Source organism: Danio rerio, chromosome 6 (genome assembly GCF_049306965.1).
Source record: "Danio rerio strain Tuebingen ecotype United States chromosome 6, GRCz12tu, whole genome shotgun sequence".
In the NCBI taxonomy this organism is placed as follows: Eukaryota; Metazoa; Chordata; class Actinopteri; order Cypriniformes; family Danionidae; genus Danio; species Danio rerio.
This window is the reverse complement of record NC_133181.1, coordinates 750,001-767,333: the sequence shown is the minus strand read 5'-3', so window position 1 is coordinate 767,333 and position 17,333 is coordinate 750,001. Positions and strand designations below refer to the sequence as shown.

Sequence of the window (17,333 nt, the reverse complement as noted above, 5' to 3'; positions counted from 1 at the left end):
CTAAATGATAAACAGCGATTTTGCTCAAATGTACCTGAACTCGGAGCCTCTGCCAATCACATCCACTGATCACAGATCGTATTCATTTTCTGCCGTGTTCATTGTCGATCAGAGGGTGAAAGATTTCATTAAGTCCAGCTGAATGACCAACACACATGAATGAATCTGAGAAAACACACACACAAACACACACACACACTCATGTAGAAACATTCACTACAATCACAAACCACCTCATTCCAGTCAAACCACTGACGACAATGAAGAAACTCAAACTACAAAATCAACACTGGACTACACTATAAAAATAACTATAAATAAGATTCATATTTAAATGTCTTACTTTGTCCCCCCTTTACTTAATTGCATTATAGGACCTTGATGTTCCTTCAAACAACATTCACATTGTTAAACTGTAGAGTTGAATTTTCAACACAAAAGTCGACAGTGTAGACACAACTGCAAGTAAACCCAAAACTAAATATAGAGACTGTTAATTAACAGATATGTTTAGCAAAGGAGCAAAGTGATGAAAATTGATAAATGAGATATGATTGGAATCAACATAAATCAAAAATCATAATAAAAATGCATAAGGATGGCGCTGTGTTCTCTACCAATTTCTAAAATAAGATTTTGCAATTTATGCCAAATGACACAGAGGTCATTCATTATTGTGAAATCAGTATCCTATAATTCAGCATGAGTCAAACAACCCATAAATGAGGATTTTCTGACTAACTGCTCAAAAGTTATCAGCAAAAATAGCCATTTTCCAAATCTCATGACCTGTAGGTGGCGCTGTTCTCAAAATTGGTGGAAACCTTCATATCATGACTCTGAATAAATGTACCAAGTTTCATTCCACTCACATGTGTTTATCCAGAGAAACTGAAAAAAATAGCATTTAAATGTGTTGAACACTACCAAAACATTCAGAATTATTCATTTATTTTCCTTCGGCTTAGTTCCTTTATTCATCAGGGCTTACCACAGTGGAATGAACCGCCAACTTATCCAGCATATGTTTTACACAGCGGATGCCCTTCCAGCTGCAACCCAGCACTGATACTCATTCACGCACAAACTCAGACACTACAGCCAGTTTAGATCAATTGTAGGGCAAACCGGAGCACCCGGAGGAAACCCACGCCAATACGGGGAGAACATGCAAACTCCACACAGGAATGCCAACTGACCCATCTGGGGCTCGAACCAGCGATCTTCTTACTGTGAGGCCAAAGTGCTAACTACTGAGCCACCACATGATTCCATATTAAATAAAGGGCAGATTTATAAACAGTGAAACATATTTATAATGTGACACAGTCGTATTCTCTGGGTCACTATAACAATGAGTCAATCAACAGTCTACTCGTTGTGGCATCTCAAAGATAACAGGAACATTGATTGAGTTAGATGAGTAGGATTGGTTCAGACTCGCTGCTCTGCTCTCTTCCTATTGGATGAAGATTTAGAGCTCCACCCTCTAGGTTTATAATGTTGGGCGACAGGTGAATGAGCCACACAGCTGCAGCTCCACCAACAACTCAGCAAGATGGTAAGCCATTATATTATATTATATTATATTATATTATATTATATTATATTATATTATATTATATTATATTATATTAATATATATTCTGTACAACATGAACTGATGAAACCACTGTTTCCTATGGAGAAATCTGAGTAAAATAACAATTCCGCAATCCCCTGATTTTAAATCAAACTTATCATTTCAACAATTATTAATTATTAAATGAAATTATCAGCAAATTTAAAATCATGATTTTCATTTAAAAGAGCCAAAAACTGAATGTATAATTGTGGGGTTAATGTTTTATTTATAAGAGTACATTTAAATTAAAGTTTATTGCAAGAAAACTGTTTCACGTGGTGGTCAGATTACTGAGAGATGGATGAACTCAGGGTGGGGCTCACTTACAGAACAATCCAGAAACTTACATTATTTATTATAAAAAATAAATCCAACACAAACAATAACATAAACAAAAACTATTTAATATTCTTGACAGTCTCCAGCATGTGCATTATTCAGTATCTGAATGTACTGTAGTGTATTTATGAGTGATTTGGGGCTCTATATGCATCAGATATATTTTGCTCTATAGATCTTCCTGTCCACATCTTTATTACCTGAGGTTTATCATTAACGTTGGGTTTGGTTGCTCAGATAACACATACTGTCAAACAACTGTTCCTCTTATCAGCAGCGCCAGGAATCACAGGTTAAACAGTAATTCAACAGATCTACAGTATACTCACTCTCAAGAAACCTCTCTTGCATAGAAATATGATGTATGATAATTTATGCAAATGACATATTTGACATACAAGTTCATATCTGAAATCATTCAACATACAATTTGAAATATTGATTAGTGTACTTAAAGTAAATGAGTAAACATGTTGCTTTTGAAACAATTAGTTGACTTTAAGAAAGTACAGTTCTCAGCATACAGCCCATTTTGAAAATGAATATTTTTCTCCATTTCTCAGTGAATAGGTCATATATTTTGATGCATTTGAACAAAACAGATTTATAAAACAGATATATTTATTAAAATATAATTTTTGCCAATAAACATATTTAGAAATGAAAAGATAATACATTTAAATTCAAGCAAAATATTGAAAATAAAAATCACAAACTACTAAATTTCAACAACATTTATTTTGTTTATTCATTTATTTATTTATTTATTTGGATTTTTGCTCTTTTTGGGGAATTTTTTTTCTCTAACATTAATTTAAGCTACAATTATTTGGATGGTTATTGTAAATTATTTTGTTAGATTAGCTCCAGATTTGGCTTTGTTACTCACTAATCTCATGTATAAGAAAAAATAGAGCTTCCTGTAGATAATGTGAATTTAAATGAGAGATTTGTGAGGGGTGAACACATTGCCTTAACATTTTTTAATAAATGAACTTTGTGCATGATAAATCAACTCATATCAAGCACGTTAAATCAACTTAAAAGGTTCCAAGTTACAATGGGTTTATTCAGTTTTTTAAGTGCAGTCAACTTGATTATTTTAAGGCAACGGGTTCAGTCACTTTTTTAAGTAAATAAATGATTGCTTTTTACAGTTTACATTTTTGCATTATTTAGATATTTTTACATTGTATGTGGCAATTTAATTAAATAAATTAAGCTAATAGACACACACACAGCTGAAGTCAGAATTATTCACCCCCCTGATTATTTTTCCCCAAATTTCTGTTTAACAGAGAGCAGTTTTTCACATTTCTAATCATAATAGTGTTCATAACTCATCTCTAATAACTGATTTATTTTCTCTTTGTCATGATGACAGTAAATAATATTAGACTAGATATTCTTCAAGACACTTCTATACAGCTTAAAGTGACATGTAAAGGCTTCACTAGGGTAATTAGGGTAACTAGGCAGGTTAGGGTAATTAGGCAAGTTATTGTATAATGATAGTTTGTCTGCAGATTATCAAAAAAATATAGCCTAAAGGGGCTAATCATACTGACCTAAAATGGTTCTTAAAATATTAAAAACTGCTTTTATTCTAGCCAAAATAAAAATAAATAAACTTTTTCTAAAAGAAAAATATTATCAGATATACTGTGAACATTTCCTTGCATCATGTGGGAAATATTTAAAAAAGAAAAAAAATCAAAGGGGGGCTAACAATTCTGACTTCAACGGTGTGTAAATATTTGTAATTATAACAGTTGGAAAAAAAAAATCAACATCCAGTTTGCATTATTATGTCAAAAATCAATTACTGAATGAACTTGTATTTCAAATATGTAATTTGCAAATATTTCCATGAATCAGATTTCTATATGGGGTGACACTGCATATCAGCTATAGCAGCATGTGTTTTAATTAAAGGGCCAGCTGGAAAGAAAAATGTGTCAGTCTATGGAGACTGCTGTCGCTGTTCATTTGTGCTTCATCTAAAACTCCACATCTATAATCCTCTGAGTCTATGCTGACATTATCTTCAGCAGCTCAAACACTCTAATGGCTAATGGACAGACGGCTGCTTCTCACTCAGGGCTGCTGGACATGCTAATGAGATAGAGAGGTGGGCACTAGTGGGCGGGGCTTTCCCCTTCTGATGACACGTACAAAGGTAGAATGTCAATCACAGTGTCTCTGCATCAAGTCTGATTATAACAAACACACTTAATACATGTTGAGCACTAGAGGCTGGAGATATCCACACACTAACTGTTTAAAAAAGGTGTCGTTTAAAACAAACTCACTGAGACTGCTGATGTTTGTGTTGCAGAAGGGAATCACATTGTTTTTCTCCTCATCTCACAGGTGTTCACCATAAAGGACATGAGCTTTAAGGCCGGGATGGAGATGAAGATCTCTGGGAAAGTCAAGCCTGGCTGTGATGCGTGAGTACAGACATTTTAGCAAACATTCTGCAGCTTCACACACTTTTGGATTATATGATACATACAAATGTGTGACACGGTGGCTCAGTGGTTAGGACTGTGGTCTCACAGCAAGAAGGTCACGGGTTCGCGTCCCGGCTGGGTCAGTTGGTGTTTCTGTGTGGAGTTTGCATGTTCTCCCCGTGTTGACGTGGGTTTCCTCCGGGTGCTCCACAGTCCAAACACATGCGCTATAGGGGAACTGATCAACTACACTGGTCGTAGTGTATGAGTGTGTGTGTGTGTATGTGTAAATACGTGTGTATGGGTGTTGCCCAGTACTGGATTGCAGCTGGAAAAGCATCCGCTGCATAAATCACATGCTGGAATAGTTGGTGGTTCATTCCGCTGTGGTGACCCCTAATGAAGAAGGGACTAAGCTGGAGGAAACTGAATGAATGAATGAATGAAGACAAATATCAATTAGCTATGAGAATGAATGGGCGACAATATCAATCTAAATACTGACTTTCCTGCACACTTCTTCCCTTGAGTTCAGTAGAACGATTAATACAGGATTGGATCACAATTAAGATTACATAAGATTATTGTATGTTGTGATTTGTCGCTTTAAAATCGAAGCTATAGGTGATAAAGCTGTGTCTCTGTGTCCTCAGCTTCTCCATCAACATCGGCCACGACGATGACGCCATCGCTCTTCACTTCAACCCTCGCTTTAACGCACATGGAGACAGCAACACCATCGTCTGCAACTCAAAGCAGGGCGGATGGGGCTCTGAACACCGTGAACACTGCTTCCCATTCCAGCAGGGAGAAGAGTTCAAGGTGACCTTTGACCTCTGAGGATCAGTGACGCATGCATGAGAAATCAAACACATTAACAATCCTCACAGTGATTTTGCTTTCATATTTCTGCCATTTGAACAGTCTGGCGCTCTACAAACATTCTCAAAACGTTCTGACAACATTATAAACAAACATTCTATAACAGAGCATTCGCCTAAAGTTAATACTGTTATCAGAACTTCAGCTCAGAATTTTATTTCTATTAATGTCCTGAATATTTATATTCAATAATCAATTACTGTAGTTGTTGTGTTGCCATAGCAACTGTAGAATCACCACAACAGATCAGTTACTGTAGTTGTTGTGTTACCATAGCAACTGTAGAATCAACACAACAGATCAGTTACAGTAGTTGTTGTGTTACCATGGCAACTGTAGAATCACCACAACAGATCAGTCACTGTAGTTGTTGTGTTACCATAGCAACTGTAGAATCGCCACAACAGATCAGTTACTGTAGTCGTTGTGTTACCATAGCAACTTCAGAATCATCGCAACAGATCAATTACTATAACTGTTGTGTTGCCATAGCAACTGTAGAATCACCACAACAGAACAATTAATATAGTTATTGTGTTACCATAGCAACAGAAAAGTATAGAATCACCACAGCCTATTCATTCAAACTGCAGTATTTAGTATAATTGACCTTTAATGCTGTTGTATTTTAGACTATATAGATCTGTTTATGAGAGACCATAGTCTGAATGTAGGACATGTTGACATTACACCACAGAATGGCCCTTTCTACATTACCCCTAGCATTATAATCATTTATTTCAATCTCATTCTTTCAAATTTTCTCAGTACTTAAAACAAAATCAGCAGACATGCTGTTACTGACAAACTAGAGAGAAGATGCTCCAGATGACCTGGATTTGACTGGTCTTTATCTCAGTGGTCTTTGACCGGTGTGTTTTCTCTATCTCAGGTATTCAGCCGTTTGACAGATTACAGCAACGCATGACTATGAATCATAAAGCATTACCCAGTGCACTTGAGCAATAAACGCCCACCGGTCAGAGGTTTGAGGATGAATAATACTGACAGCACACACTTTACAGCAGCGTCAGATGTACTCGATAACAAAACACACACTTACAGATGCAGAGATATTCAAGTCACTTTTGAAAATTCCATAAACACGTGCTATTTACTATATTATTGTTTCAAAGCTGCAGTACAGTAAATGTCTGATTTAATGTTACATACAAACAAATAAAGAAAGATGTTGATGGGGTTGTAATGCAGTGTATATTGTGTCATCATGTATTTAGCTAAAGGGATAATGTTGCTGGTGATTTCTTACTACACCTTTAGGGAAACCCGACTACTAAAACAACACAGAATTCATAATAGTTTTAATGAAAACCCAATTGGTGCTTTGGGTCTGTTGTTTTACTACTTTTATTAGTGTCGTCCTAAAAGCAATAAATTCTGTAATAGATATATCCGATAATATTTAATGTTTAAAGCTTGACAGATTGTAGTATTTTACCCAACGTGAAAAAAACAAAAAACAAATCTGAAAGTAAAAAAAGTACTACGCTATTTTTAAAAACACTATAAAACTTTACTTAAATTACTTTGTTGCGATGATTCTTCGGCTGCTATGGTAACAACTATAATAATTAATTTTTGTGGTAATTTTACAGTTGCTATGGTAACCCAAAAACTACAGTAATTGATCTGTTGTTGTGATTCTACAGTTGCTATGGTAACACAACAACTATAGCAATTGATCTGTTGTTGTGATTCTACAGTTGCTATGGTAACCCGACAACTACATTAATTGATCTGTTGTGGTTATTCTACAGTTGCTATGGTAACACAACAACTAGTAATTAATCTGTTGTGGTGATTCTACAGTTGCTATGGTAACACAACAACTATAGTAATTGATCTGTTGTGGTTATTCTGCAGTTGCTATGGTAACACAACAACTATAGTAATTGATCTGTTGTGGTTATTCTACAGTTGCTATGGTAACCCAACAACTATAGTAATTAATCAGTGGTGTTGATTCTACTGTTGCTAAGGTGATCAAACAACTATAATAATTTATCTGTTATAGTGATTCCACAGTTGCTATGGTAACCCAACAACTAGTAATTAAACTGTTGTGGTGATTCCACAGTTGCTATGATAACACAACAATTATGGTAATTAATCGGCCGTGGCGATTCTACAGTTGCTATAGTAACACAGCAACAATAGCAATATAAACAAATGAGCCACTCTGTAGCTTTTCTACAACTACAGAGTATAATACACTACAATACACCACAGTTTACTGCAGTAAAAAGTAAAGTACACTACAGTGTTTACTACATTTCACTAACGTTAATGCCACCATGTCCCAGTGCATTCATTAACACCAGAGCATTTGCTATACAATACTTTTCCATGCCAGAATGGTATCTGTAGTGAAAGCCGTCATACATTCTGGAATGTTTTCTAGTGTTTTCCTCCAGGGATCCCCTAAAAGTGAACAAAGCAGTGATTCAGACACAGATTATTGAGAAATGGCAGAGATCCTGCATGTTCAGATGATGCTATAAAATGAACTGATGAACTTCTAATCTCACCGTGTGTTTCTCTCCTCCATCAGCTGAGCATCACCTTCAACAACGAGACCTTCTACATCAAACTCCCTGAAGGAACCATGATGAGCTTCCCAAACCGATTCGGAGACGATGCCTTCTCACACGTACACGTGAAAGGAGACGTGAAGATCATCAGCGTTAAAGCCAAATAAACAGCAGACGCTCATCTGTCCAGCCTGCAGATGTCAGTGTGTCAAACATCATGAAGTGCCACAGAAAAACACTGCAGTGTCAATAAATCCACTGACTGAATGTGAAAAGCTGAGTGTTTCGTCCTTTATTTAACTTATACCACAGGTCTATCGAATGCTTGATTCCGATTGGCTGATGTTCACCTTAAGGCTGGGGTAGGCAACTAAGTCCTGGAGGGCCGGTGTCCTGCAGAGTTTAGCTCCAACCCTAATCAAACACACCTGCTCTTAGATTTCTGGTGATCATGAAGACACTGATTAGCATGTTCAGGTGTGTTTGATTAGTGTTGGAGCTAAACTGTGCAAGGCACCGGCCCTCCAGGACCAAATTTGCCCACCCCTGCCCTAAGGTGTTTGCTTATTGTCAGATAAAGGCAGAGCTAAAGTAGTTCCGGCAGGTTTTGAGCGCATCACAGCTCCATATCACTCTGCTGAATAATTAGAGTCATTTCACAGCTACAACAGTCAGACATCACAACAGAAGAAGGACAAGGAGATGTGGAGGATACTAGTGCTACACACAGGAGACATTTGAGGAGGACAAATAGACTCTCAAATACAACATCAAGGGCATAAGCAGAATAATGCACCCCTGACTGGTGAATTATTCGAAAATGATGCACACTTAAGGTGTAAATGTCACTCTTTACCACTTCACATATGCAATATTTTCTAAAACTTCAATGGTTTGGCTTCATTATCCCTTCTCTAACAAAAATAAATAAATAACAAGTAGTATGGAAGTATTAGTAGTTTAGTTTTTTATTTCACCAAACTGCAAAGTGCATAATTAGTGTGCAACAGTGATAAGATCCTTAAATGCAAATGTGTTTACAATGCATATACAGCTACAAATAAACCAATGAAACAAATGAAAAACAAAAGAATAAAAATAAAAATCTAATTTAAATAAATTCCTAAAAAATAAATTGGTGAATTCTGATCGCTGCCATCTGTATTACTTTATCCCTGTGTTAAATGTAAGAGTTCAGTTCAGAGCTACAGGGACCTCATGATAATTTACAGAGGGGCTCGAAAAGGCCTGAAGCAGGAGCTGAGGAATGTGACGGACAGAAAGCAGATTCCACACACACACACACACACACACACACACACACAGATGAGTTCACCTGCCAGTCTGAATGACGGTGGGTGAATAAACTTTATTTAGCTTGATCATCTTACTAAACAAACCTCTAAAGAAGCAATAAATTCACATAAAGCTTGCATAAATTACCGATATACGCCTACAGACTTGAAAAATAAAAATAGCACCATTAATCAGAGGGTAAAATTTATAATTCAGTGTTTCTCTGCTGGTCCAAAAACTGGGTCACAGACAGCAATTAAAATCCATGATGCATGCAAAATCATACAATATTAACCATAAAACTAACCAGAGTATCATATCAGCTTATTAAAGGGAAGAGAAAACACTTCCCTAATCCCACATCTGATGATCAGCCAAACGATAGATTAGTTCAGCACAAACTCACATGTTGAAATGTGATGCAAATATAAAAATAGACTTAAGCGTCTATTTGGTTGTTAAAGTTTACAAAGAGACAAAAGTCCATGTAAACGCAGGCGCCGTCATCAGCGGCAGGCTACCATTCAAAATACTGGGGTAAAATTAATGTCCATATCCTACAAGTAATTTCAATACCTTTTTAAAGACCTTCTCAGAATATTTTAAGACCATATCGCCACTCGGTCCTTAGTTCTAATTAGTATCAAACCTTTACCCTAATAAACAGTTGTGGTTGCATAAATCAATGGATCACAACCATGCACCAGAACTCGGATAAGCTCAGATGAATCAAAGCTTGAGAGAACAAATGATGTGGTTGTTTTCAGCGACAGGCTTCAGCCACTGTTTCAACTCGTCTTTCTCCATCCAGGAGTACGCAAATTTCCATTTTGCCATTATTTCGCTCTGTGGTTTCACTATGTAGAGAGCGTCACATTTCTTTTTACCGCGTTTGTCGCAAATTATGTGACATCACCCGGATGGAGGAGCTTGGCCGGATGCGCCCCAGCCTGAGCCATTCTCATGGATTGAGCACGCCGTTGTTAATATTAAAGGGAAAATAAATATGCTTATGCTTTTTTTTGGAGTCAAACACTTTGGACAATGCTGAAACAAAATTAAAAAATGCAAGTAAGACTTTTTAATAGCTTTTAAGGGCCTTGACTTTCTCATTATTGACTTATCAACTTTAATACTTTATAAGACCTCGAGGACACCCTGATATAACTGAATGCAGTGCTTCTTGTTTGGTCTGATACACACTTTAGATCATATCTCAGCCAGGCAGTGAAGATCGCAGTTTTTTTTAGGAAATCAGATAATAATAATAATAGTTCCTTACATTTATATAGCGCTTTTCTGGGCACTCAAATCGCTTTACACAATGGGGGGGATCTGCTCATTCACCACCAGTGTGCAGCATCCACCTGGATGATGCGACGGCACTTATTTTGCACCAGACCGCACACCACACACCAGCTGATTGATGGAGAGGAGACAGAGGGATGAAGCTAATAATGATATGGGGAGGGTTAGGAGGCCATGATGGACAGAGGGCAGTGGGCTTCTGGATGCCGGGGGTTAACCCCTTACTCTTTTTCGAAGGACATCCTAAGATCTTAAATGCTGTGATTTTATACAGGATGACAATTCCCCGGAAGCCCTGGGGCTGGCTGACTGAAGTTAGAAGTCCGTGTGCATATACTCCATTTACTGTTGATTTTCAGGTAAAGTCTGTATGTCTGAAGGGGGCTGCTACATGATTTCGGTCCAGCCAATAATGATGTACTAACAGCTATTTTGCATATGTAATTAACAAGTGCTTATTTGAAACCAATCACAAGTGGATAATATATTAATAATACATCTGTAAATCCCAACAGTCGACTTGATCAGAGGAAATGAGTGTAGTGAACTCAAAATGTACTGAAGGTTAATTCTACTCATATGAAAAGAGTTGTGGACTCAGTGTTGAAGGTAATGAGTTAATTAAAGACCTCATTACTTTAACTTAAATGGAGTAGGTTCACAGTACTCATATAGATTCGTTTTTTAACTCAGATGGTTTGTAGCAATTGGTTTTCCTCAAATGGTTTGAGTTAGCCCATTGGGGGTTTACAGTACTCATTTGGTTTGAGTTTGCTTTATTTATTAAGCTTTACAGTGCTTAAATTGCTTGATTTACTTAAATTGATTAAGTTCACGGTACTCATTAGGATTAGTTTTTGAACCTTAAGGGTTTGTTGCATGGTTAATGGTTTGATTTATCTTAACTTTTTGGGTTTTACAGTGTACATGTGTAGGCAAGGTCTGAATCATTTTGAGCATAATTACCTTTGATCTTGTTGAAACACTCCAAAAAAGAGTTTTTGTTTTGTTTCTAGTCCAAATATCTCAAAATTCTTAAATCAAGAAGCATTTTTTCCAGTGCCAACAGAGGTACGCAGTCAGTTTCACCCCATAGCATTCAATTTACACATATAATGCAGCCATATATTCTGCTGATATTTCTCAGTTCTCAGAAATGTACACCAGGGCACAATGAGCCAATGTTGAGCTCATTTTAATATAAAGACTCCTGGAGAGACTGAAATGCAGGCACTAGTAGAGCAACATAAACTCCATAACTCATCCAATTTGATCGTGGATCATGTTGACCGCAGCGGCTGACCCCTGATCCACTCGACTCGACCCAGAGGATTGCCCTCTCTGGGCTAAATAGTCTCGATAGTTGCGTGTTAGAAGTGTATAAAGCAACGGGTTCACGCAACTATTCCCATACGTCAAACAGGTGACAAAAAAGTTAACATAAGTATGAGCAGCGGGCGACAGCGAGCGCAAAGACTCCGATGAGAAAAGCTTCGCCATCTGCCAACCCCAAAACGGCAGAAAACAAGCCCAGTACGCGACCACGATGCAGAAGATCATTCCTACGACTTTATGCTTCAATCTACGCCTTCGAAAAGATGATGAGGATCCTCGGGCGAGGTTGGATTGGGCGGCCCAGTAATGTCTAGCCAAACCAGCGTAAAGACCAACCATGAGAAGACCAGGTAAAAGCATGCTAGTGAAGAAGAGTGCAGTCAGATACGCTTTAAACGCTTCAGGAGTCCACGTTGGGAAACAAATCCGCTTTACGAGTCCAACAGTTGCAGGACGTCCCTCTCGAAGACGAATCATGACCATCATGGGAAGAGTCAAGATGAAGGCAGCAATCCAAATTCCCAACGCCATCATCCAGTGTCCACGAGCGGTCGAAAGACGTGCTCGAAAAGGTGCGGCGACTGCACGGTAGCGCTCCATACTCATCGCAACCAAAACAAACACGCTTGCATGCATCGTGAGCAAATCCAAACTCAACAGCACCCTGCAGCCCATCTCCCCGAAAAACCAATCGTGCGCAAAGTAGGTGCAGACGACGAATGGGATGGTGCCGAGATAGAGCAGGTCTGCAGTGGCGAGGTTGAGGATGAAGACGTACATTGATCCGGCGCGCCGTAATGTTGCTGAACGCATGATGGCGAGGGTGTAGAGGTTGCCAGTCAATCCCAAAACACACATGGTGACGAGGGTTGCGCCAAGAAGTGGAGTGACCCAAACTACTCCTGCAACTCCAGCCGTGGAGCTGCTATTAGCTGCGTTACTCATTACTGGATATTAAAAGCAGGTCTTTAGCACTTACAGGTTGCTTTACTGGGAGTTCTTGCATCCAAGGATTCTTTCTTTAGATTCTTGAAAGGAGGATAAAAGACAAATTTTAGTTTTCAGAAAAGTTCTGAGAGCGATCCGACAAGAGTCTGCAGCAAATGAAGGTGAAGCAACTGATTGAATAATCCTTCGGCGATCACTTCTGAACATTCCCATGATCCTCAGTGTGGGATTGTGCTGAAGTAAGAGCTCCGCTGGTGTGTGTTGTTCATCTGAGAATCTGTGTGTGTGTTGTGTCTGCACTTTCTCTCCTTTTTCAGTCTGCTTTCTTCTTCTTCTCTCAGACTGGTGTGATCTGACGTACTCTGAACACCCTGGTGCCGTTTCACACACTGCACTGCACTCAATATTCTTCCATTCACACTGATGTACAAACACACACACACACACACACGCTGCTCTCCTCAAGCTCACATGAAGAAGCAGAAAGAGACCTCAGATTATTAGATCAATACTTTTATTAAAAAGTTGCATTAATCCCTCATGGAAAAGATCATTCTGGCATCATTTGCTGACCCTCGTGTTGCTTTGTTTATTTCTTTGCATCATATGCAGCTCACTTATGGCCATGCATATTCAAATATTCAGACTGAGCTGTCATGTGACACTTGAGTTTGAGAGTAACCAATGAGATTTATGAAAAAAATACAAAGCAAATACTTCCATGAAAGCCTGTTCATTATATGGGGAATCATATGAATGAATTATATGGCAGATAACCAATGCAAACCATTGTGGAACATAAAATAAATCAGGGGTGTGAATATTTTTGCATTTTATTGCAAATTTAAAGACTGTTTGCACCACAGAATAAAATTAAAGGCAATTTTTGCCAAAGAAAAAAAAATCAGAGCTATATCAACTTATATAACAGCAAGATTCTGCTTACAAATTAAGATATTTATACTGAACAATGTAAGTCATAACCTTTAAAACAGCATGAGGGAAATACAGAATGACAGATTGATCATTTCTGACAGAACTATTCCTACCATCACTTAAACATTTGCTTTAATAAATGGGTCAGACGATCAATAAATAACTCACCACTAGATGGAGCCTTTATGCTTTAGGGGTGCTTAACATTGTTCCTGAAGATCGACCTTTACCCATTTCAAACACACCTGCCTGTAATTATCAAGTGCTGTTCAGGTCCTGTTAAATTGCTTCATGTATCTTTGATCAGGGTTGGAGCTGAGCTTTGCAGGAAGGTAGATCTCTAGGAACAGGGTTGAGCTGCCCTGCTTTAAACCCGGGGTGTCCAAACTCGATCCTGGAGGGCCGGTGTTCTACATATTTTAGTTGCAACTCCAGTTAAACACACCTGAACCAGTTAATCAAGCTCTTATTAGGTATACTAGAAACTTCCAGGCTGGTGTGTTGAAGGAACTTAGAGCTAAACTATGAGGGACGCTGGCCCTCCAGCACAGAGATTGGAAACCCCTGCTTTATTCAGTGAAGTTGGTGCAAAAGCAAAGCTCCAGCCAGTTTAGAACAGTGGTTTTCAATCCTGGGCCTGGGAAGCAACGCTCTGTAATCTCCTTTATTTAAACACTAAGAACTCTATGACCTGATCTGCATGTGCCACATAGGAGAGTCATAGGAAAATGTTTGGGTCTCCAGAACCAGGACTGAACCACAGCTATAGGAGATCATTAAAAAAAAGTTCAATGGGAGTGTTTGAGGGTTTCACGATCTAATGATACATAATTCAGCGATACATAATTCATAACGCAGTGTACAAACGGACACTTAGTGTAGAGATGTGGAGTGTGTGCTGAGGATCCGCAGGCTGAGCTCTGTCAGTGTTTGTGTTTGAAGTACGCCTCCACTGTAACACACACACACACACACACACACACACACACATCATCATCACGCTATGTCCACTTATACACACATGTATACACTCTCACACACATAATCTTTGTGTGTGTGTTGTCATGTGATTTCATATCATATTTCATGTGGTATGCCATGTGATGTGATGTGTCATGCAATTTGTATCATGTAATGTAGCACATGATATGTCACGCAATATGCCGTGTTATGTATTATGTGATGTGTCAGTGATCTATCATGTGATATGTAATGTGTTATGTCATCTGTTATGTCATGCTATGTATCATGTAATGTGTTGTGTTATGTAGCATATGATAGGTCATGTGATATGCCGTTATGCATTATGACATGTGATTTGCTGTGCGTTGTGATGTGTCATGTGATGTAGCATGTCACATGATATGCCTTGTTGTGTATCACGTGATATGTAGATATGTATCGTGATATGTCATGTGATGTGTGATGTGATGCATCGTGATGTGTTGTGTTCAATGTGGTGCTGGTATGTACCATGTGATGTGTCATGTGATGTATCATGACATGTCATGTTATGCATCGTGGTATGTCATATGATACGTGATGTGATGCATCGTGATATGTCTTGAGACATGCTGCGTTATGTCATGTGATGTCATAAGTATCATGTGATTTGCCGTATTATGTATCATGTGATTTGTCAAGTGATCCATCATGTGATATGTAATGTGGTATGTCATCTGTTATGTCATGCTATGTATCATGTACTGTGTTTTGTTATGTAGCATATGATAGGTCATGTGATATGCCATTATGCATTATGACATGTGATTTGCTGTGCGTTGTGATGTGTTGTGATGTGTCATGTGATGTAGCATGTCACATGATATGCCTTGTTGTGTATCATGTGATATGTAGTTATGTATTGTGATATGTCATGTGATGTGTGATGTGATGCATCGTGATGTGTTGTGTTCAATGTGGTGCTGGTATGTACCATGTGATATGTCATGTGATGTATCGTGATATGTCATGTTATGCATCGTGGTATGTCATGTGCTACGTGATGTGATGCATCGTGATATGTCTTGAGATATGCTGCGTTATGTCATGTGATGTGATAAGTATCATTTGATTTGCCGTGTTATAATTTGAGATGTCAGGTGAAATTACGTTTTGATATGTCATGTTATGTATCGTCATGTCATGTGCCACATGATGTGATATGTCATGTAATGTATCATGTGATGTTTCATGTGATGTGTAATGTTGTTAAATAATTAATGTAATATGTGATGTTATGTATTGTGATCCGTCGTGTGGTGTTCTGTATCATGCGATATGCCATAAGATATGCCATGTTATGTGTCATGTGATGCGTTATGTATCGTGATGTGTTATGTATCATGTGATAAGCCATGTGATGCATCATGTGATATGTCATGTGATATGTCATCTTATGAATCATCATGTCGTGTGATGTGCCGCATGATGTGATGTCATGTTATGTATCATGTGATATGTCATGCGATTTGTCATATGCCGTGTTATAAATCATGTGATAAGTATTGTGATGTGATGCATCATGTGATATGTCTTGAGATAAGCTGTGTTATGTGTCATGTGATGTGTTAAACATCATGTAATATGCCGTGTTATTTATCATGTGATATGTCAGGTGATATGACATGTTGATATGTCATGCTATGTATCATCATGTCATGTGATGTGCCGCGTGATGTGATGTCACGTTATGTATCATGTGATCTGTCATGCGATGTGTCATGATATTGCGTGTTATGAATCATGTGATGAGTATTGTGATGTGCCACATGATGTGATGTGTCATGTGGTATGCCTTGTGTATCATGTCACATGTCATGTATCATGTAATATGTCATGTGATGTATCATGTGATATGTCATGTTGTGTATCATGTGATATGTCATGTGATGTGTCATTATAACGTGTGATGTGTTACCGCTGTACTCCTGCGGGCTCATAGGTGTGCAGATGAGTGTGTTGAAGTGGCTCATCCAGTCCTTCTGCTCAGTGTCCGTCTCACAGGTGAACAGAAAGCTGCGTTCAGGTGTTTCTATGGTGATGCCGAACTGCCACGCCCCATTACAGTGAGAGCCGGCAGGCAGACCGATGGTCACGCGGTACCCGTGATCCCTGTGTCCCAGAAACACCTCGCCTTTAGCAAACGCATCCTGAAACACAAATAAGAAACAGACAGTCCGCTCTCTCCTCTCGTACTTAAATAATAAGACTGCAAACACTGTGGATGAGCTGCAGTTGAGGCTCTTTTGTACATAGCTCATAGTGTGCACTGCAGATAAATGCTTGTCACTTAAGAGTTTTTGTCTTGTTTCTAGTTTAAATGTATAAAAATTCTTAAATCAGTCAGCATTTTCTAGACAAGCACAAAATATAGTGTTGTTTTCAGAAATAATGAGTCAAACCGAAGGTTGTTTGTGCTTAAAACAAGCTTAATAATCTGCCAATGGAATAAGCGAAATAATGTCATAACAAAAGTGAAAATTATTATTATTTTGCTTCCCCCATTGGCAGATCATTGTTCTTATTTTAAGGAAAACTCACTTTGTTTTAACTCATTATTTCTGATAGCATATCACATGAGCCAAAATTACAAGTTTCAGTCTTTTAAATGTGATTAATTGCGATTAATTGCAAAAAAAATGTGATTATTTATAG

The 17,333-nt window shown here is 38.1% G+C and overlaps 3 protein-coding genes across 4 annotated transcripts in view; 1 reads left to right on the top strand and 2 right to left on the bottom strand.

The window, feature by feature from the left end:
• The first annotated feature begins 1,508 nt into the window (after positions 1–1,508).
• Positions 1,509–8,128, top strand: lgals2b (lectin, galactoside-binding, soluble, 2b). 2 transcript variants are annotated; one of them, XM_068221676.1, is made up of 5 exons: positions 1,526–1,561; positions 4,015–4,142; positions 4,337–4,416; positions 5,073–5,241; positions 7,874–8,128. In XM_068221676.1, the coding sequence occupies exons 2-5, from the start codon at positions 4,128–4,130 to the stop codon at positions 8,018–8,020; spliced, it is 411 nt and encodes a 136-aa protein (XP_068077777.1). In that variant the 5' UTR covers positions 1,526–1,561; positions 4,015–4,127; the 3' UTR covers positions 8,021–8,128. The 2 variants fall into 2 exon arrangements, with proteins under 2 accessions (NP_956808.2, XP_068077777.1); NM_200514.2 differs by lacking the exon at positions 4,015–4,142 and having other exon boundaries at positions 1,509–1,561.
• Positions 8,129–11,589: 3,461 nt separating this feature from the next.
• Positions 11,590–12,883, bottom strand: uts2r4 (urotensin-2 receptor 4). The gene has a single exon (XM_005172065.6). The coding sequence runs from the start codon at positions 12,735–12,737 to the stop codon at positions 11,718–11,720; it is 1,020 nt and encodes a 339-aa protein (XP_005172122.3). The 5' UTR covers positions 12,738–12,883; the 3' UTR covers positions 11,590–11,717.
• A 357-nt stretch (positions 12,884–13,240) lies between these two features.
• zgc:92360 overlaps positions 13,241–17,333 on the bottom strand; it is a 13,518-nt gene continuing 9,425 nt past the window's right edge. Inside the window, 2 exon segments of the mRNA NM_001002715.1 lie at positions 13,241–14,628; positions 16,597–16,828. Of these exon segments, the coding sequence (NP_001002715.1) occupies positions 14,600–14,628; positions 16,597–16,828 (261 nt within the window). The 3' untranslated portion in view covers positions 13,241–14,599.

What these genes read in the sequence shown, in the direction of transcription:
- uts2r4 (XM_005172065.6), bottom strand. Translation starts at nt 12,737, where the DNA reads ATGAGTAACGCAGCTAATAGCAGCTCCACGGCTGGAGTTGCAGGAGTA.
- lgals2b (XM_068221676.1), top strand. An exon ending in GTCAAGCCTGGCTGTGATGC is followed by an intron (nt 4,417 to 5,072) that starts GTGAGTACAGAC and finishes CTGTGTCCTCAG; the next exon opens with CTTCTCCATCAACATCGGCC. An exon ending in AGCAGGGAGAAGAGTTCAAG is followed by an intron (nt 5,242 to 7,873) that starts GTGACCTTTGAC and finishes CTCCTCCATCAG; the next exon opens with CTGAGCATCACCTTCAACAA.